Source organism: Thunnus albacares, chromosome 23 (genome assembly GCF_914725855.1).
Source record: "Thunnus albacares chromosome 23, fThuAlb1.1, whole genome shotgun sequence".
NCBI lineage: Eukaryota > Metazoa > Chordata > Actinopteri > Scombriformes > Scombridae > Thunnus > Thunnus albacares.
The window spans coordinates 9,166,317-9,188,177 of record NC_058128.1 but is presented as its reverse complement, the minus strand read 5'-3'; the positions used below and the strand labels follow the sequence as shown (position 1 = coordinate 9,188,177).

At 38.8% G+C, this 21,861-nt stretch overlaps 4 protein-coding genes across 4 annotated transcripts in view; 2 read left to right on the top strand and 2 right to left on the bottom strand.

Annotated features, from left to right (window-relative positions):
* Window positions 1-297: 297 nt before the first annotated feature.
* LOC122974747 (zinc finger protein 184-like) lies at window positions 298-6,084 on the bottom strand. The gene is made up of 9 exons (XM_044342659.1): window positions 5,816-6,084; window positions 5,083-5,285; window positions 4,874-4,975; window positions 4,692-4,787; window positions 4,489-4,599; window positions 4,267-4,384; window positions 2,930-3,737; window positions 2,023-2,081; window positions 298-1,934 (listed from the first exon to the last, which is right to left on the bottom strand). The coding sequence occupies exons 1-9, from the start codon at window positions 5,847-5,849 to the stop codon at window positions 367-369; spliced, it is 3,099 nt and encodes a 1,032-aa protein (XP_044198594.1). The 5' UTR covers window positions 5,850-6,084; the 3' UTR covers window positions 298-366.
* A 77-nt stretch (window positions 6,085-6,161) lies between these two features.
* Window positions 6,162-12,499, top strand: washc3 (WASH complex subunit 3). Its single transcript, XM_044342661.1, has 7 exons — window positions 6,162-6,378; window positions 8,759-8,857; window positions 8,950-9,015; window positions 9,128-9,265; window positions 9,670-9,786; window positions 9,879-9,943; window positions 10,033-12,499. Exons 1-7 carry the CDS (start codon window positions 6,328-6,330, stop codon window positions 10,130-10,132), a joined length of 636 nt encoding a protein of 211 aa, XP_044198596.1. The 5' UTR covers window positions 6,162-6,327; the 3' UTR covers window positions 10,133-12,499.
* A 316-nt stretch (window positions 12,500-12,815) lies between these two features.
* dram1 (DNA-damage regulated autophagy modulator 1) lies at window positions 12,816-17,098 on the bottom strand. The gene is made up of 7 exons (XM_044342660.1): window positions 16,615-17,098; window positions 16,177-16,244; window positions 15,810-15,952; window positions 15,531-15,720; window positions 15,273-15,331; window positions 14,379-14,471; window positions 12,816-14,294 (listed from the first exon to the last, which is right to left on the bottom strand). The coding sequence occupies exons 1-7, from the start codon at window positions 16,743-16,745 to the stop codon at window positions 14,250-14,252; spliced, it is 729 nt and encodes a 242-aa protein (XP_044198595.1). The 5' UTR covers window positions 16,746-17,098; the 3' UTR covers window positions 12,816-14,249.
* Window positions 16,248-21,861, top strand: part of gnptab (N-acetylglucosamine-1-phosphate transferase subunits alpha and beta) — a 28,954-nt gene continuing 23,340 nt past the window's right edge. Inside the window, exon 1 of the mRNA XM_044342656.1 lies at window positions 16,248-16,304. The gene's annotated coding sequence lies outside the window, so the exon portion shown is untranslated. The remainder of the gene's footprint in view (window positions 16,305-21,861) is intronic.

The window sequence follows — 21,861 nt, the reverse complement described above, 5'->3', positions numbered from 1 at the left end:
ATATATATATATATATATATATATATATATATATATATATATATATATATATATATATATATATATATATATATATATATATATATATATATATATATATAGATATATATATATATATATATATGTCAAAAATGATTTGTGTTTAAAGCTGAGTAACTTACTGTAACTGTTGTAACAGTGACAAACCTTCCTATTCCAAAGGGCAACATGTAAAGTCATGTGACACCTTCATGTCAAGTCAGGTAGTTGTGGACTCCTGATCTGCTTAATGACCTTTATATCCATATTTTCTTATAATTGGAACTTGATACATGTGATGAAGCTAAACATCTAAATTCAAGCATCCTGAAACAACACTCCTTGCCACTATTTTACTAATTTAACCATTGAGTTATTTGTTCTATTATTGGATTCTTCAGGCTCTATAGAGTCCAAAGACTGTTCTGCTTCTCCCTCCTCCCTGTGTGTCTCCATGTGTTTCTTCAGTTTTGCTTTGGATGTGAATGTTTTCATACACCGCTCACAGTGTGGCTTCAGCGGCTTCAACCCTGAATGGCTGCGCTTGTGTCGCGCCAGCTCCGACGAGCTCTTGAACTTGAGCTCGCACATGTTGCAGGGATACGGCCTTTCCCCCGTGTGAATACGCTGGTGCAGCTGAGCCTCGCTGAGGGTGAGGAACGACTTCTCACAGTGGCCGCAGGGGAACGGCCTTTCTCCCGTGTGGATGAGATTGTGTCTGGTCAGAGCGTACGGTTTGGTGAAGCCCTTCCCGCAGTAGGTGCAGGGGTACGGGCGGGCGCCGGTGTGGGAGACGATGTGCTCTTGCTGGGTTTTCTTGCTCTTGAAACGTTTGTCGCACTGAGGGCAGGAGTAGGGCCTGTCGTCCACGTGTGACCTGTGGTGTTTGGAGAGCTCTCCCTGCGACAAAAAGCCTTTCCCGCACTGGGAGCAGAGGAACGGCTTCTCCCCGGTGTGCATCCTCTCGTGTCTGGCCAGCACAGACACCAGGGTGAACCTCTTGGGGCAGTGGGAGCACTGGAAAGGCCGTTCGCCTGTGTGAACGCGGAGGTGCTTCATGAGCATGAAGCGGAGCGAGAACCGTTTGCTGCACTGGTTACACTGGTAAGGTCTCTCACCTGTGTGGGTTGAGAGGTGTCTCTTCACGTCAGACCTGCGAGTGTACGTCTTCTCGCAATGCGGGCACTTGAACTGACGCTTCACCTGATGCATCTGCCGGTGCTGGGAGCGCGCGAGCAGAGAATCGAAACCCTCGCCACACTTTTGGCAGATGTAGCGTTTACTGGTGACGTGGGATTTCCTGTGCTCCAGCAGCTCGGAGGGAGTGGGGAAACTCTGGCTGCAGATGGAGCAGATCTGAGGCAGCTGGCTCTCCTGCGAGTGAGACTTCTTATGGTGGACGGTTAACGCCCGCAGGTTGGCGAAGGAGCTCCCGCACAGCTGGCAGGAAAAGGAGATGGCCACGTTGTGATGTTTGCTCTCGTGCTTCGCCAGATCCCACGAGTGCTGGAAGGTGCGGTCACACCGTGAGCAGTGGAACGGTCTCTCCCCCGTGTGAGTGAGCTGGTGTCTCCGGACGTCTGACGTACGGGTGAACGTCTTACCGCATGTTTCACACGTGAGGGCCTTCTGTCTGCTGTGGGACTGAGAGACATTTACTTTGCCGTCCTTGATGTTCTGATTATCAGGCTGTTCTGCTTTGCTCTGTTCTGTGTTTCCTTTGGGAAAAAGTTTAATTGATGTAAAAATTTCATCTGTGCTGGAAGGAGACGGTGTAAATTTAGCTCCCGAGAGAGTCCTGTATAGTTCAGTGCGAACACTCTGCATGTGGAAGTGAGGAGGGCTGTTTTCCTCGGAGTTGTGGAAGGGACACTTTGAGCAGGTGAAGATGATGGAGGTCATTTCGTCTGAATCACCTGAAAACAGAGGAGTGAATAAAATATGAGGGTCTCTTTAGTCTAATGATAAAATATACATTTTTATGTGTTTTTTACATCATCATACCTTTGTCAGTTCCTTTGATTGCTATCACAGAGGGGGCAGCTGATACATCAGCTCTGCTCCTGGTGACATAAAAACATTGTTAGATCACTCACATATATTTTTGACATTTTTGCAGATGTCAGAAAATGTGTTTTGGTAAATGATATATAAAGTCTTACAACAAACATAGATAATTGGTTAGCAAAAAAGCTCTTATGAGGAATTGGACATACGTAGCTCAGCCGACACAGTAACAAAAACTGTTTAAGAAACTGTTTTGACATTTTGGGAACTAAACTTATTCCACAATTTATGGGGGTTATGTGCTGGACTATTTCTTGGCCACGTGGTGACTCCATAAAGTTACTGCGACTGTTTTTTTAATAAGGATTAAACAAATGAGATAATGAGATAATTTTGCGTTAGCGTTTCTGGTAGGCAGATTTTGTTAGCTTTGGATAGAGCCAGTCTAGCTGTTTCCCTCCTGTTTCCAGTCTTTGTGCTAAGCTAAGATAACCAGCTACTGGCTGTAGTTTCATATTTCATACAGACATCAGGGTGGGATTAATCTCCCATTATTTTTCCCCCCAAATATCAAACTATTCCTTTAATGGAAAAACTCACATATTTTGAGACTACAAGAGGCACAACCTGAAGAAAATGCTGAAAAATTGACATTCAAGACTCAAAACAGCGACACTGGAAATGGAACTACAAATGAATCCACCAGCAGAACTTCATGAATACTGGAAATATCACTGTAAATATATTTCCTAAACAGTTTTTGTTACTCTTATTATTTACTGCAACTCTCTTGCCAATAAAAAAGTGGCAAAAAGAAATAACAACATTGTTCAATTCATTATGTGTTGATTTACTTATTAAAATAGTAGCAATGATAGGATTAGAGTATAAATAGTTTTTGTACATTTTTGGTTCTTCGCTGTTTTCTTTCGACCATCTCTTGAATTTACTCGTCTCCTGCCAACTCGGCGAAGTCTTCATTTGCAGACGAGAGGATCTGCGTACATTAGCTGAGGAGGAAGACTGTTGTGTTTCAGAGAGTTCATTGGAGACATCCGTCATTTCTTCATGGACAGAGAAGGATTCGTTATTATCCTTTAATTCTGTGCAAGAGTTCATGTTACTCTCTGTGCATTCAGGTTGGAAATCCTCCTGCACCTCTTCAACAATGGTTTTTCTTTGCTCATCAGTCTGGTCGCTTGTTTCAAGTCCTTCAAGTGTTTTTTCTTCATTTGTTGTATTTCCGAAGCCAGTCTCCTCATTAACAGTTGATTCATTATTTGAGTCATTAGTCTTTCCTGTCAGTACATCTGGACCAAGGCTCTCCTTCCTTAACGCAAACGTTTTTGTCAGAGTCTCCAGAGCTTTGGCAACATCCACAGTTTCACTTGTCTCATCTGCCTTCAAGCTGGTAGACTCCTCACTGCCAGCGATTTCTGCGCTTACAGCCACTATCTCTTCTTCATAGAAATCTGTCTGAACTTGCACTTCAGCTGATTCAATCATTTCTTCATCCACCTCCGACGCTCCGACTTCAACTTCGGTGTAGACGGCCACGACGCTGTACTGATCTGCTCTGACTAAAGTGACGGGGTTTAGCACGTTAGCATAGTTGTGGATCGATTCCAGTCCAACTGAGATGTTTGTTTTCTGCGAGGGAGGAATTGATAAAGCAGACATGATGCAGCTACCTATGGTGGACGAAGGGCCATCTGTAAAAAAGATAAAACACATTGCCATCATATATCATACAAGTTTAGGGTTAGATTGATAAGATTAATGATTACTAGCGGCACTTTTGTCTTATCTACCTTTGACATTCTCTAGTTATATGATCTTTAGAGTCATATGGATGTTGCTGTAATGCCCTATTTTGAGAAAATTATGAGATTTATGATTAATAGTTTTGCTCCTATTTACCTTTGTCATTTTCTATTCCTTTTCAGTTTTTATAGTGTAATTTGTGAAGAAAAATGGCTTCTAAACCTTTTTTTTTTTTTTTTTTTTTTTTAAAATTGTGCAACTCAAAGGCTAAATTAGGCAAACATAGGCAAGTAAGTACATAAAACTATAACATTTACAACAAGTAACCACAGTGTACACACAGCATTTTGTGCAAATGTACACATATTCGCTGAGAAAAGGCACAGATTCAAAGATTGGTCTTGGAATTTTATGAACCAATATTGAATAATTGAACTGAAAACTAATCGATCAACTAATTGTTTCAGCTCTACTTACAGGGCATTTTCAATAGTCCTGAACTCTTGTAGTGCTCGAAGATTAAGTTCAGCTCTACAGTTGTGGACTGAACACATTCCTCCAAAGCAGAGGGAGCAGAGCCCAGCCAGGCTGCAGTCTGTAATCACAGTACAGTTGTTATTAAGTTCCTGGTTAAATGGTGCGTGTTGATGCACAGGTAAAATAAATAACCTGAAACATCTGGGTGAACGGACTGAATACCTGTTTAAGGTCTGGTACTGGAAGCAGCTTTTCCAGTTTTGAGAGCAGCTCCCACAATAACACATGCAGGGCAGCATCGTATTGTGGGCCATATTCTACAGGGAATACCTCCTGTAAGAGAGAATCAAGTGGCAGTTTACTACAGGACTAATGCTTAAAGAGTATTCTCAGGCTTAGAGATAAATTCTTAACATTTTTCTGACCTGGAAGAAGTACGCTCTCTCAACTGGATCTTTCAGCAGGCTCTGAACAAGAGCAATGAAAGTGGACTCTGTTGTTTTCACCTCTGCATCCCTGTACTACCACACACAGGATTCATGTTATTAAAGGAAGACTTATCACATCATTATTTGGTTTCTAACAGGTGCTCCTTTCCTGTACTTACATCTGTGTTTGCAGAGGTTACGGGGAGTTTCTCTAAATGGGTTTGGATAACTTGAGAATCAACCGAACCTCGAGTGGAGCCTTTGCATAGCTCCAGAATCAACTGAAAAATGAAAGAATTGAATTAATGCAATATTATAACAGCAAAATGAACATCTTTGAATGTGAAACAGTAACTTTCTTGAGTTTCAAATCACACTTTGTACCTACTCTTGCTCTCAGGCCCAGAATCAGCTGAGCTCTCTGTCTGTGGTTTATCAGTCCGGGCACTGCCTCTGTCACCATGAACACAAACTCCTGAAGCTTATTGTAATTCATCACATCTTTTTGCTTCGCCAGCTGCCACATGGCGGCAGACAGCAGCTGCAGTGGAGGCACCAGGAGGCGAAGAGATGACAGAGGCAAGCTTGGGTCTGAAATAGAAATGTGTGATGTGAGAGATGATCTTTGGAGGGCAGCAATGAGCTTTTAATTCAGACAAACTCCACAACACAAATTTCACATGAACTATTTTCTGTCTTCTTTAAATGATCTCATTCAGTGGAGATATAACATGAAGTGCATCATTTGCTAAATCTGAGCTTTGACACAATTACTGAAGAATCTATATGTCATGCCCTATGTGTTAAATACAAACTATTAGTCTATGAACCTGTGTACTTGCTGGATAAACCTGTTTAATGTGCATTTTAAATTTGCGATCTAGTAAAGTATCTAACAGTTACAGCTGGGCTAAAGATCTCGAGAAGCAATGAACTGCAATACATGACATTAATCTTTAAAATCTGAATTCATCTAATTAAAGTCGCCAGTCTGATTAGCTATTACAGATTAGATTTACATTTCATGATACCTTTAAATAGACGGACCCCGCTAACAGTCTGACTAACACAAACACAAACTGTTTTGAATCACAGCAGGAGCAGATTATTTAAATACACACCGTTCATTTTCTCTGTTGGTTCAAGAACCTCCATTTCTGCGATATGTCTCCTATGGCGTTGAAAAATACATTTAAAATGCTGTTGTTTGATTTAGTGGCTAACATGCGCTGTCGGTACGCAAGCGCCCGTTTCCTCAACTCTCCTCCAGCATTTCCTGCCTTATTTTTTTTCCCACCCGCATTCCGTGAAGACCCGCCTTACTCTGCCTCTGATTGGCTACTACTCGTTGCCTTTGTTGGTTTGATTGGTTAGATTTAGGCATGAGGCGTGTTAATGTCAGAAATAGAGCCAATCAGAGGCAGAGTGTGGGCGGGTCTTCACAGAAAGCGGGTGGGAAAAAAAATCATCGCCGTGGGAAGCCGTTGGTGACGTCACGACGCGATCATACGCTACAGAGTCACATGAATCGTTTCACTGCTTCTCCTGTAATTTCTGCCTTTTTTGCGTAGAAAAGTCTTGTTGTAAAATTTTAATCTGCACTATAATCTGCAGTTAGTCTTGAATATTCAACATGGACGAGGACGGGCTGCCGATTGTGGGGTCTGGAGTTGATCTTACCAAGGTGGGTGTCCAGCTAGCATATTAGCTTATGGAGGAAATGAGAAGAAACAGGCAGTTGTTGACAGTATTTCTGCAAGTCAGAAGGTCAAATATTAATGACAAGTCAATAAAGCTGTTTAGCTCTAACCGAAGCAGCTGAAAATGTGATTTTTTTTTTTAGCAAACATCACTGTCAACAGTGCCTCCCAACCAGGGGCGTAAAAGTTCTATGTCCCCATTAAATTTCTCTAATTTCCAAATGATTTTCTTTCTTTTGTGTCACAGCGAACACTTTTACACACGATGAAAATGTTAGGGTTGCCATTCTTAAGCAACAGAGTTGTTTTCACTACATTCTACAGTGTTTTCTTACATCTGGGGTGTTACACAAAAGTCTGTGACCCATTGAATAGTCTGGCCTGATTACAAATATCAGCTTTAATATAGATACATAGATAGATAGACTGATGGATGATAGATTGTGCACTAAATGTTGATACCTGAATAATCTACACTAAATAAAGTTATCCAAGTAATATACATAAAGTATATACATATGACAACAGCAGCATACAGACAGTATGCAAAGATGATCAAAATATAAAACCAAAATACAACAGATGTGCTGGACGATGCAATAAATAATAGAATAAAAGTCCAGGTTAGCAGTCTGTCTTCAAGTTCAAGTTCATTGTCATTCCTCTCCTTACAGGTTATGCAAAAGCAGGAATGAAATACAGTGCCCCCTGGGTCATAGTGCAGTACATAAAAACAGTAAACAAAGCAATAAAAACCAGTATAGCACTCAGACACATCAAATGGTGCGCCTATAGTATAAGTTAGTTCACAGATTTTGAAAGCTGTTAATCCAAACTGTGAAAACACATAGAGTCACACATGTTGACAGCTGTGACAGCAGAAACTCTGCTCTACTACTCTGTCTGTGGAGCTTTCAATATTTGGACAACTTATCAGTCTTTTGCCCACAGTTGATCCTAAACCTCCAGCGTCACAAAATCTGACGGGTCAAAGATTTACCCTATACTCCAGAAGAAGAACCTGAACTCAACTATACTTAATAGAGTAAATTAACTAATTTCGTCTTCGTGTTGGGGTTACATGTAAACTGCATTAATTAGAATAAAGTACTGTATCTGTCAAATGAATATGTGCATTTCAGACACATGTGCAGTGTATGAGTGCATATTTATAAGATGGTCATATGTTAGAATCCTGTTGTCTCTTTTAGATGCAAGACACTGAACCAAACAAGCCCAACCATTGTAACAAAATAGGGAATTTAAATTTAAATTACACAGATAAACTGTGAATGTCCAATAGTAAAAGCACTGCCTTTAACATCCATTGTACCAGTATTTGTTCTGTTCAGTTACTTGTAGCAATAATTGCTTCCTAGAGCCGTTAAAAAAAACTTTGCAACGCATTTTGTAGGTGGTTCATCTGTGGTTGAAATATTTAGCATTTAGTATAATTTTGTATGTAATAGCTCCATTTCAGCAACTTATTCTGATTTCTCCAACTGATTTCTCATTAAGATAAGATGATCCTTCCCACAGCGGATAAATTTGCAGTGTTACAGAGCACTAACAAGAAGAATCAGTAAAAAAAAAGAAGAAGATATAATAAGGAAGTAATCAGTAAAAAAAAAAATAAGTAGACAGACTTAATGGCTGAATTCACATTATTGCATTCACATAAAAATATTGATATTGCACAGTTTAGTATACATTGATATTGCTCATAAGTGAATTGTCAGTTCTGGTGTGTGCGGTCTGCTGGGAGCAGAGTTGATTGTAAAGTCTGACAGCAGCAGGAAGGAAGGACCTGCGGTATCTCTCCCTCACACCCCGCTGGTGAAGCAGTTTGTCACTGAAGGAGCTGCTCAGTTCTTTCAGAGTGTCCTGCATGGGGTGAGAGATGTTCTCCATCAGGTATTATAGCGCAGCCATCATTCTCCTTTCTCCCACCACCACCTCCACTGGATCAAGGGAGCATCCCAGGACAGAGCTGCACATTTGAGATGCTGCTGCCCCATCAGACCACTCCATAGAAGATGTCTGATGCTGCCACAGAGTCAAAAAAATGTCCTCAGAATTGCCCCCTGCTCTCCAAAAGACCTGAGTCTCCTCAGCAGATATAGTCAACTCCGTCCTTTCTAGTGCATTTGTGTTTTCCGTCCAGTCCAGTTTATTATTCAGGTGAACACCCAGCTACTTGATACTTTATTGCTTGCGGTAGCCTTTTAATGTTTTAGGAAACAGTGGTGAAACTTCTCTATTTGGATGGTGTGAATTACTCAGTTTCGTCATTACATGACACCCGAGGCTCTTCCTCCTCTCTTACCAATGTGACTAAAACATCTTTATCTGTTTCTCCTTCAGGTTCCTGCTATTCAGCAGAGAAGAATTGTTGCTTATCTCAATCAGTTTGTTGTTCACACGGTTCGGTTCCTTAATCGCTTTTCAACAGTTTGTGAAGAGGTTTGTTCTTCTGCTCTTTACTTTTATGTATGTATCTTCCTGCTGTCTTAAACACTGCCAGTTACTTCATGCCCTGAATTTGTTTCTTGCAGAAACTTGCAAACATATCCCTTCGCATACAGCAGATTGAAACCACACTGTGCATTTTGGAGGCGAAGGTGCGTTTTTTTCAGCCTCTTCTCTAATCATTTTTTCTCCAGTTTATGATACTGTATGTTGTTTTGTGTTCATAAACATATCATATGTGGAATATTGTCATGCTCTGAGCAGCTGTCCTCCATCCCTGGACTGGAGGACGTCACGGTAGATGGAGTCGGTCAGCAGCAGACTGCTCAGACGCAAGGGCCAGCTGCTGCCAGTCAGAGCCAGGCAGATGGTCCACCAGCGGGGACCCTGCCGCCCCCAGAGGTAGATACATAGACATACACACAAACAAACATATAGTATTGTTCAGCCACACTGTACCACAAAACAGCCAGAAGCTAGGATGGGTTTTTAATTCATTTTTAGTAGAAACGATTTGTAATTTGTATTAAATGTAATATAAAACGAGGCAAAGACTTGCAAATGTATAAAAATGTACAAACAGACAATACAAGTAACTGGTTCACATACACTCCAACAACAGATAAACACCTGACAGAAAATCAAGAAAATAACTTGAAATTCTCAGACACTCTATAAGTAACACCTATAAAAGTGTAGCACCCACCAGAGAGGCAAAATAAGCTACCGCATGTGATATCTAGTTCCATCTGAACCACTTATTATTCTACACTGCCTTATTAATTTGCATGTTTCATGTGTTGCAGCCCACTCAGAGTACACCAGAAGCTGCAACGACACAGAAAGCAGAAGCTGCTGCAGTGAATGTTATGACAGTGGCCAAGGACCCACGTTACGCCCGATACTTGAAAATGGTTCAAGTGGTGCGTAATCAGTAACAACTGCCTATATAGTATGGTGGGTGGGGAACATCTTAGCATTTCCTGTACCTTAAAACATGTTTCATCTGTTACAGGGTGTTCCAGTTCAGGCCATAAGGAATAAAATGACCCAAGAGAACTTGGATCCCAACTTGCTTGAGTGAGTTTTTTTAACTGTTACTCTACTGTTTAATCCAAATAATTTTGCATTTGTGATAATCATCATAATTTCCTCATTGCTGATTATAGCACACCAGATGCCCCCGTGCCTGATGGAGGAATAAGGAGCGCAGAGGACGAAGATGCCGATGCCAACAGTTCTGACAGTGAATCTTCTTTCAGTGACTGAGATCTCCATTCTGTTCTCATCACCATAAAGCTTCCTGTACAGGCCATCCGAGCTTCTTTAGACCTGTACTCACAAGGTGAAGTAGGCTGCAGTCTGCCTATAAAGGAGTATCAGCGAGACTGGTGGATGCAACTCATCGCAGATGTATTATAGGCGCCTGAAACAGGAAAATCTACCGTGTGTGATTGTAATTTCAGTGTGAAAGAGCTGAAATGTTTCACCTATTGGTCAATTGTGACCTCCTCGATTTTGATACATCATTAGCATTTTGAGAAAGGAGTATTTTTTCAAAAAGGGGGGGGGGATGATCCTCTCAGTTCTATGATAAGCAGATTGTGACAGTAGCAAGTAGATATTCTGTTAAACTTATCATTTAGTAGTTATTTTTCTTTAGTCACCGCTACTATCACAGTCTAATGCCTTTAACAGATGCACTCATCAGTTGGAAGTCTCTTTTTTTTGTTACAGGGTCCAAATAGAAAATAAATGTATGTTGGATATTTTAAATGTTGAATATGTACATTGTAATTGTGTGTGTGTGTGTGTGTGTTAACGCCAGGGAGAAAAATATCACAGTAATCTCCCAGAAATATCAATATACAGTATATCATAGTAGTTCTTTGATAGGAAGGAAGATGTTACATCGAACTGCAAAGTAACTGGAAGTTAAATTGGCTTTTTTTAACCTGACGTTATTCTGGCATATTTTGACCTTTCACAAAATGCTTGAAATACCCGTTTCTTCCCATTTTGAAACAGCGACTATGTGCAAAAATAAATGATTTTTATGTTAACTTATGAGAAATATTCAAACAAAAGTAATAAATTGGTGTCTTAGTACAAGTTCAAGTCACAGTGGAGGAGCATCATGCTTTTCCAGTGTTTTAGCTTGTTTTCAGCTGTGTAGAAAGTTAGAAGTTTCTCATTAAAGTGATCTCAAATAGGTACATTCAGCCCACGGACTCTATTACTTGATATTTTCAACTGAGACGGCAAAATTATGAGTCAAGGTTTATCATACAGATAAGAAAACTATATGATGCAGCCAGCAATGACAGATGATGAAAAATACATTTTGATATATTGCCTTGTCCTGCTTTAGGTCCTTCCACAGCTAATGTTATTCCAACTACATTTTTCATTGTCTGAGATTTCATGCAAGGAATATCAGTGTGTTGCACACTTGCACTAATAGGATAAATCAATGATAATCACCATTCGTCAGAAAAAGGTAAATTGCAGGTTTTGGTGATTTTCTTATGTTGGTCTACATGTCTGCAAATGTATAATACTGAAGTAGAGAAACAGTGCCAAGAATGCTTAAGCACAAAAAAAAAAATCTTTGATAAGATTTCTATGAATGGATATTACACTATACTGACTGTGAAAAAGTGATGAGAGTACTGGAAAGCACTTTGTTTACAAAAGCGAGGAGTTTTGGATCTGTGATTTTGCCTGTAATAAACACTCAAACATTTGCTTTAAAAAAAAAGAGTATGTTTATTATTCAGCTCAGCAGTGTACATTATCTCTACAGTACATAATATCAAGCAAAACAGAGACAATACAAAATAAATGATTTAAAAAAATATTTTTCCCTTGTTAATACATTATCTGTAGTGAAAAAGTTAATCTCTGGTCATATGACTCCCATTCTGTCCACATTACTGCATACATTACAGCAAATGATTTTCTCTTTTCAGAGAATACTGTGTAATTTCTGCAGAGTTCAATCACCAATTCTTGACTAAATATAAACAGAGATGCTCCAAACGTACTGGCCACTGATGGACCAACAGACACCACGATGCAAAAAACTGAGCAGTTTTCTTAACGACTGAGAGGAACACATTTGAATTAACTAAAATCCCTGAACCAGCCAGGCAGTATTTCACAGTTTTTCTCATGTCAATGTTACTAATTAATCCCAAAATCACAAATTTGAAGGTTTCTACAGTCTGTACAGCATTAAATTTAACTTTGTATTCAGAATTAGCAGAATGCTTTGACGCAGTGGTTCCCTACCTGGGGGTCATGACCCTAAATAGGGGGTCACATGCTTAATAAAGAGATAATAAACAAAATAAAAAATATTTCTGTTACAAAAATTTTCTATATTTCTCAAATAATTTCCTTTTTCTTGTAAATAGTACATACTTTTGTCTCTGAAAATCCTATAAATTACACAATTTGAGAAGAGAAAATAATTTGGTTGAACTGCTTAAAACTCAGGTCCACACTAAAGCTATAACCTGTGATGAGGAAGTAGGCAATGATTTGTTTTAAAGTCTAAAGTCTGAAATTACATTGCCTTTTTTGTCTACTACAGCATATATATTGGCTCTGTAAGTCACTTGTCCTGTGCTCTCCTTTGAGAAAAAATCAGAAACCAAAAGGGAGAAATTTATATTTTAAATTCTTTGATTTCATGATTGTGTCCCTTTTATATTATTTTGATTGAATACTGTTCGGCCATCGACTTACAGTACATAGCTGGAGACCGTAATTTAATACAGCAAATCAAATCTTGAATAAACGTGGCTTTCTGTCACAAGCAGAGCAGGCGGTCACACTGAGCCTGATTGCATCATGCTACACAACACGAGAGCCTCAGACTCTGAACAACAACTCACATTAGCTTTCCTGCTAAATTCTCCTTCTTATCTAAATTACAAACATGAATACAGATCTTGTCCTGCACCTCAGCTTGTTGAACGAGCCACCAAGTAAACATTCACCGGGGAAAAGTGCACCGCTAACTTCAGTTAGCAGGCTAAGTAGCTAATAAGCTGCTCAGCTGCAGCTCATCTGTAAACATACATGAAAATGTCACTTCAGACCCTTTAAATGCTGGTTTGGTCATTGTTCTTCATAATGCCTGTTAGCGACACACTGTCTGTACATGACTTGTAGCTACAGCAGTTTGTTTACTTTATCTCCGTTCTGTATGCTGTAGCACTGGTAGCCTGCCAGCTAATGTCAATCAAACAAGCATCAGACACTTCCTTTCTTCATATAATAGTACAAAAATATTAATAATACATTTGAAAAACACGTTGAAATTATTTCTGACTCCAAAGAGGGATGATTAAACGGGATTTCAGTTGGACTTAAAGGAGTTACAAGTTGAAAAAAGTTGGGAGCCATTGCTCTAAGGCTCAGAGAAAAGGCTTAATTTATCTGCCTGAAAAAATACATAAAAAACTGCTTTACTCTAAACAGCCCTGTTTATTTTATTAAATAAAAATATTAAATTTGGCAGTTTTACTGAGCAAACCTTTATAGCCTAATTTGTTCAACTAAATGGCCATATTCCCATTGAAAAAGATGTCTAAAGGCTGTAAACAGATTGTATTAGCTGCACTGTAGAACCAAGAGACTGTACTGGGATCAGTATTCAGAACCAGAACACTTGACTGGAGTGTTTAAGATGTTTTTCTCCCTAATATGTTGTCACATAATACTCCAAAGAGGGCACAGTTGGAAAATGCTAAAAAAAAAGTAATACCTCTGGTAAGAAACTGGTAGCATTTGAACAATAATCCCATCTGAATTAACATTTAAGACATTTCCGGTTTTCATTAATTAGCACCTTCACATAGTATCAGTTTGACTTCTCAGAAAACATCCGTACAGATCAGACTGATATGTAACCACAGACAAAGTCATCAGTAGTTGGGTGGTTTTCTTTTTTAACCACAGCAATCATGTGTCAACTGTGTGATAAACTTCTCTTATTGGTGGTCACAGGTCTAACACGATGTGTCACGCTGATGTGTCAACAACCAGGGGCAAAGTGCAAGACTGAACACAGGCAGCAATATGTGGAGTTATAAAATGGTTTATGATTGTATAAAAAAGTATAAAGATACAGGCTGTGGTCAGTTGTCTTTTTCCATAATAACCCACTTGACAGACAGCCAGTTGTACAAAATGTATAAATAACATAAAAAGTACCTATTCAATTAAAAAAATTCAGTCAGGTAATACAAAACACATAATCTTAGAAAAGCTGTGCAGTATAATAGTGCAAAAGTTTCCCCAAAAACAAACATGGCACATTTTTAAACCTGAAAATATTGATTTTTGTACCAAGTTGTACCAAGTTGCAGACTGATCAGGACAACGCCTCACACTCCGTTTTCACTCGTAAAGTAAACAGCTGCAGGAGAAACGAAGGGGAAAAAATGAGAAAGACTTCCAGCTAAAAAAGATGAGTCATCACTCTGTGTGGTGTGATACTCACTTTGAAATCGTCGATGTATGTGAGGAAGAAGCAGACAAAGCTGAAGGCAACGATCCACTCACATACGGCACTGGCTACATGGAAGGGATAGTCCTGCAAGAGGGACACAGATGCAGTGAGATATGAGATCTTTTAAGGATAGGTTCACAATTTTTCAAATCTGCCCAGCAACAATTGTCCCTAATGAACTGATACATATTTTTCTTGCTGCAATCATACTTCCTGTTCATACTGGACATTAAGAGATCCTTCTTAATGCACTTTCAATGTAAATGATGGAGGCCAAAATCCACAGCCCTCCTTAAAATGTATTTTAAAGTTTATTTGAAGCTAATATGAAACTTCAGCCGTCCAAATTAGTCAAATGATGTCAATATCAAATTCTTTTTAGTGCCAAATTCCCTCTTTCTGTTACGATCCTTCCACTGCAGCTGAACAGGAAAACACTGTCCACTTATATTGTAAGTGCACTTGGAGGAGGATCTTCCAATGGCCAGTATGAACAGGAGGAACAATTACATCAAGCAAAACCTGTGTCAATGTTCATTTGGGCACCTGACTGTTGTTTTAAGACACACTTGAAAATCTGTGAACCTGTTATTGTACGAAAACAGTAAAAAAAAATCATAATTTCCCAAGGTAACATCTTCAAATTGCTTGTTTTGTCCATCCAATGGTTCGACCCCGCCCCCGCCCCAAAATATTCAGTTTACTATCACATAAGACAGCAAAAACAGAGAGGGATGTTTGGCATTTTTGCTTGAAAAATTACAAAAAATCAAACTTGTTATTGAAATTGTTGCGGATCATTCTTCTGTTAACAGAACTAACTAATTAATCAACTAATTGATTCAGCTCTAAACAAACATACAGCACTGACAAACTGCAGCCTACCTTGTCTTCTATGTCTCTATGCATTTTGCCTTGTGTCACAAAAAATGAACAGATCACAGCTGAATCATCCATTAAGGAAAATGGTATTTAACAGTGTGTAAGGAATACAGCATCACATGCACTTACTGTCAATGACACTAATGATAATATTGACAAGAGAAATCATGAAGTTCCTGGTAAAATAATGCATGTTATCTTAGTACATAAAACATCAGGAATCCAAGTGTTTTGACAGATTTCACTCGTGTGAAAGGATACTGGGGAAAAACGCCACAGCAGCAATCGTGGCGATACCCACACGTGCACGACATATACCCAGGGACGACCCGTATGGATAGGCATGATAAGATATAACAGACTGGAGGACGATGTATGTGACACCAGTGATGAAGAACAGCAGAGCTCCTGTAAGATGAACCTTTTCCATTGTTGTTTCCATTTGTGTTTCCTGCAATCAGAAAGTAAAAAAAGCAAACAAACATTAAACTAAATATTTTTTTTATAATATAAATGTGATCAAGATCTGTGAAAACATACCTGGAAAGTAGCCACAATGCACATGCCCAAACAGGACAACAATCCCAATACAAGAGAAGTTTTATTCAGATATGGACTCACAGCTCCTGTGTCCTCACTCAGCTTCTCCACATACTTGTACCTGGCATAGATGGTGGCTGTTCCTGTGAGAAATTCAGATTGTACATTTACCACAAAGTTTTTTGAAACTTTTGACTCTTTTTAAAGGAAAATTCCTCTTGCATCCGGTAAACTCTCCTTTCATTTTCTTGAAAAAGGGAAGTGTGACTCTAGGAAATTTGGTTCCTCCCTTGGGAGAGCCCAGAGTTGCCTAAAAGAGTAACAACTGAGGTAACAGCTGAGGATGTAGATGTTGGGGTGAAAATACCTGCATATGCAGAAATGAATGTCATCAGGCCAAAAATGCAGCTCTCTGGAGGGTTTGCACCTGTATCACTGCAACAAAAAAAAAAGGAAAAGACATGTTAGCCTGCACACCGCAGACATTTGTTGACGGTAAGTCATGACTTCCCGTTATTCGGGTCTATGCAGGTTTGAATTTTGCGTTATTTAAAGCTTTAGTCGCCTCTTCTTAAAATAAGCCCAATTTAAAAGAGAGAAGTGAGAAGAAAAGCTATATTCTGAGTTTCCGAAAATAACAGATTGAGTTTGGGTACCAGCCAAGTCAACACGAAGGAAAACGAAACTAAAGTTTACAGTAATGACTTCATCAAAGTAAATCTCAAACCTCAAATTTAACTCATTAAGGATCACACAATAGCTGACTTCTCTTCCCCTTTTCTGAAGTACATGTATTAAAACTTACCTTATGTAGGGGAAGATTATATCGACATCTTTTCTGAAAAGCGCAATGAGGTAGGAAATAATGAAAGTGCTGGAGGACCAGATGACCAAAAACACTGGTAAGAAGCATAGTCCTTGCATGAACCAAAACATCTCTTGAGAAGTTTTTACGCGAAACGTCCAGAAAACGCTCTCAGGCGTGTAAATAACACAGAGATCAGATATAAGCTAAGGTGTAAAGGTTGGTCCAGGAACAGATCTGCTGTTTCTGCTGCTACTGCTGCTGCTGCCGCTGCTCTGAGGTGAGAGATCAAGTCTGTTAAAACCGACAGTCACATGGTTTGTGAACAAGAGTGAACTTGGCCTCTGTTCATAAGCAGATGTACGGTAGATACTGTGACCCCTTCCCCAAAAGGACTCCCTGTGGGCCGGCCCATGCAAATCAAACCACCCGTGATGATCATCCGGCGGTCTTTCTTCTTCCCTTTAAAGTTTTCTTTCTCTTCCCCGAACACACTGCTGCCAGTAATCTTTTCATACAGGGGGAAGTAGCGGCACCGTAAGCAGCACTGGAAAGTAATTAAGTACTCAAGTACTGTACTTAGGTACAATTTTGAGGTACTTGTACTTGAATATTTCCAGTTGAGTTGAGTTGTTAACAGGTTTCATTTCAATAAATGTTCAAATGATCTAATATTTCAGCAAAAATCAAAGATTAGAGAAAAATCCAAAAACTGAAAACAGATTTGTGTATCAGAACTTTGTTTGTTCTTCTTTCCTCTCCCATTAATCATCTCACGACCCCCCAGATTTATCTAGTGACCCTTTAGAGGGGCCTGACCCCTAAGTTGGGGACCACTGGACTAAACTAGCTAACTGTATATAAAGTAGTTGAAACTATCTCCACCTCCAGCAGCTACAACAATAACATGCTGCTTACACATTAATGCCTCAGTATTAATAATCTACTACATCAAGCTGGTAATACTTCAGTACTTTTACTTAAGTAGGACTTTTAATGCAGGACTTTTACTTGTAGTGGAGTATATTTACATTGTCGTATTGGTACTTTTACTTAAGTAAACAATCTGAGTACTTCTTCCACCTCTACTTACAAGTAAAAGTCCTGCAGCATCAAAGATTATATTTTTAAAGTGTCTTAGAAGAAGAATTGTCCATTTCTGTGTGTTGTAGTGTCATGTTATTGAATTATTAGACTATTACTGATTGTTAAATGTATAAAATAAGCAGCATTTTGTAGTTTACTGAAACTTTATTTACTGCAGGGTTATTCAATCAGTAGTAATACATCATATTTTACAAAATAATCATGTGTTATTTGCAAAAGATACATTCATTGTTTTCACATTAACATAGTGGAGTAAAAAGTACAATATTTCCTTCCAGTAAGTGGTGTTTCTATATTTATAGTGTCTTTACTTACATTCATTTCTGATAACTACATTGTTATAAAACAATTCATTGTTATAGATTAAATTACCCAGCAGTTTATAAAGTTAAATTATCTCCATCTTTGATTAATTAATGCATCTATTAATAATCCAAATATTTTATATATACCAATATAACAGTCATGTTGGCTAATTTTCTGCATACTAAGCACGTCTGATACACTTTTCTGTACATAAATAAGATTTTGAATGCATGCCTTTTACTTAAGTACTTTTACATTGTGGTATTGCTGATATACTCAATACGCCTTCCATCACTGCTCTCTGGTGGTGAAGGAGCTGAAGCATGTGAAGGAGGTCGAGTGTTACCAACTTCATATAACTAAACTATGTAGTCAGGCTTCTGCAAACAGTTTCAGCTCTTGAACTTTGTTGGGTATCATCCCAGATTGAGAATATGTGGCCTCTGACTGGGGGTATTGAAGATGGGTTCACCTGGTGACACCATGTTTAGACATGAGGCAGCTCATCAGTGTTTGGTACCAAAACGGTTTAGTCTAAATATCGATTATCTGTGCAGGATTAACTTGCTAAGGGCAAAAATAAGATGTGGGCCCCCTTCTTTCCTCCCATTATATTTTGCCCAAAGACCCAGAAACCAACCAAAACACTAGTTTGTGGAATTATGGATTATGCCCCATGTCATCATAATGACCGAAACAATGACAGAGACTCAGGATTAGGTAAAGAAGCAGACCTATCATGCTTTAGTGGTGCACATCTCCAAACAAATTTGCAAATTTTCACTTTACCCAGTTTATAATCCAGACTTGGATCTCTTGTAGCATGTTTTGAATACTTGGGTAAACGTGCATAATCTGGAGCTGAGGTGCATCAAAAGGCCACATGATATTGAGGATTAACCTGGAACATCTGGTGGAGGCTTATGTCCAGAAGTCTTTCAGCTTTTGAAGAAGCTTTTCTGCATTCTGAGGAAGGCTGAGTCCTCAAGTAGAGCCATTTCAATGTGACTATTTGAAACTTGCCAGTGCCTTACTTGGCGGCAACTTTAAGAAACTGTTGGTTGAAAAGGTCTTTTCTTAGGCTCGGTATGCCTGGTGGACTCTTGAATCAGCAGAGAACTACTGGCATAGTAAAAAAAAAAAAAATACAGCGGCCTCCCTGGTATCAGAAGAGGAAATGGAGAAATTCTGGCAAACTGTCAGACAACCCAGAATGGAGACACTTATTGTAAACCTTAAGGAGCAAAAAGAGGTCAAATGTGGCTGTCAGTCTCCTCTTTGATACTCTTACAAGCCTATTTGTACCCTTTTTTCTCAATTCTAATAAAGCCAAGACGCCATCCTTAAGCAGAGACTCACATTTATATGCAACCACCTGATATCCCATGACCGAAGTCCAGTATGTAGGTCACATGATGACACTGAGCACGTTTTCAAACAAAGCTAATGTAAGTAGTTTTATGACCGAAGTCCTGTATGTAGGTCACATGATGATGCTGAGCATGTTTTCAAACAAAGCTAGTGTAAGTAGTTTCTTTCCCTTTCTGTTGATCACGCACAAAGTTAAAGACCAATATTTCTGCTTTTTTGCTGCCACAAAAATAATTTTCACATTTGGTTTTGTTGTCAAAAAGTTGTTTAATATTTCAGGTGTTGATAGGACTTACATACAGACATACATACAAGGACACATTGATGAATTATAAGATGACGAGTCCTTGGGTGAAGACACTTTAAAGGGCCCTAATCTCTTACTCAAAGATTGAGCTCAGATAACACTGTAACATTGGCCAATTCAATAATTAAATAAATAAACATGATGGTGGCACTATATTAAAAGTTAATCTCCAAAGTTATTACAATTCATTCTGAGCAGGACATTAATGTGTGTACCAGATTTCATGCCAATCCATCCGATAATTGTCGAGACATTTCACTCGAAATTACAAATCAAAGACATGTATGTTGAGGTTAATACTCCTGAGAAGAACAAAAATAAAAAAGAAAGGAGAAAAAGGAAGGAAAAATAATAAATACATAAATACATAAAATTCTGCCCTGACCCAGCTGTCCTGACCTGATCCACCCCAGCGGCTCTTTGTCCTTAGAGTCCAACCAGAGACGCCCTCCAAGAGCATTGTAGCTCTACCCTCTATACCTGTCACACAGAAAACCCACACACACACACACACACACATACCTACATAAACACATGCGTACTACAATAAGAAAATCTGAGCCAAACGTCATGCCTTTTTTTCTTTTTGTTTGTTTGTTTGTTTATTGTTGTTGTCATTGTTGCTGCTGTTTTGCCTTTTTTCTCTCTTGTGTTTCCATTTATTTGAATCTAGTTCCCCTCTTGTCTTGTGCTGTGTCATATGGGTTGGTTTTTTTTGTTGTTTTCATGTTTGTCACTTGTGTTGCACTATAAACTGATAAAATTTTAAATATATATACATATAAAAAAAGGGTTAATACTCCCGTCAATGCCCCTGTCCAAGTCTCTGGCAAAAGAACTGGAGTTGGTCGCCTAGTGCGTGTTTGTGTGAATGGGTCAAATGCAGAGGATCAGTTTCCCCATGTGGATCAATAAAGTACTTTAAAAAAAAAAGTGAACCTCACGGTGGTGCTAGAGGTAAAGTCAGGGGATCACTATAGTCAGTAGGATGCATCCACTGGAGAACATGAATGTGTTTACAAAATGTCACGTCAATCCACTTTATAGTTTCTAGGATCTTCTAGTCTGTATTCTGTATCAGAAAGTTGGGTGGCGTTCGTTGGCAGTGAGAAGAGAACAGCACTGCGCTCTATTTTTATACGAAGCTCTCCTTGGCAAACATCCTGGGTACCTTACATGTCTATGCTAATAGTTCAATTTCACACTGCACTAGGTCCCAAGACTATTTGCTCCTGGAAAATCAACATGTTTGCTCCGAGACTGGGAAACTGGCTTTTAAATGTTACGCTCCACACAAGTGGAACAACTTGCAGAAGATAGTAAAATTAGACGAGCTAATTCCTTTTAATCATTTTAAATCACTTTTAGCTGACACAGGGCAGTTCAAATGCATGTGTTTTAACTGAGCTTTAACTTTTATGGGCATATATTGCTTTTTATTGCCTTAATATGGTTTCATATCATGTGTTTTATTGCTTTTATTGTTTCTTATGTATTATACTGCTTATTGCTTACCTGTTCATATTTGCATTTTTATTTTCAGATTATGATTATTGTTTCTTATATTTTATATTTATATTGTAATTAGGGCGTCCTTGTAAAAGAGAGCTTGCTGTCAATGGCTTACCTGTATAAAAAAAATGTTTGCATGAATGAATGAAATGAAATGACCAAAGTGGTGGACCAACAATATGAGAAGATTGTATTTATTTATCGGGGCAGTGTACAGCTTTTAACATAAATGATGCATCTGCAGTCCCTTACAATTAAAACATATATCAGCACAATAACAAACAATACAAAGCAAAAAACACACAGAACACATTATACAAAATACAAAGCTGCACACAATATCACATCACATACACCCACAATGTCAACTAGAAATAATGAAATAATGTAAACTTGTCAAATTAAAAGAAAGATTATTTGCATTAATGAAAATACCATAGATGAAATTTAGATTCAGTGGTTACTGCCGTCCATAGAGCCGTGAAAAAGAAATATTGTAATAAGTGTAATGAATAATAATAATACAAATCATAAAATAATATAAAAATGAAATTACAGGTCTCACAGAGTTGATAAAAGGGTCAGAGTCATCCAAGTGTGGCACCATCCATGGCGGGGGGCGTGAACGCATCACAGCCTCCTCG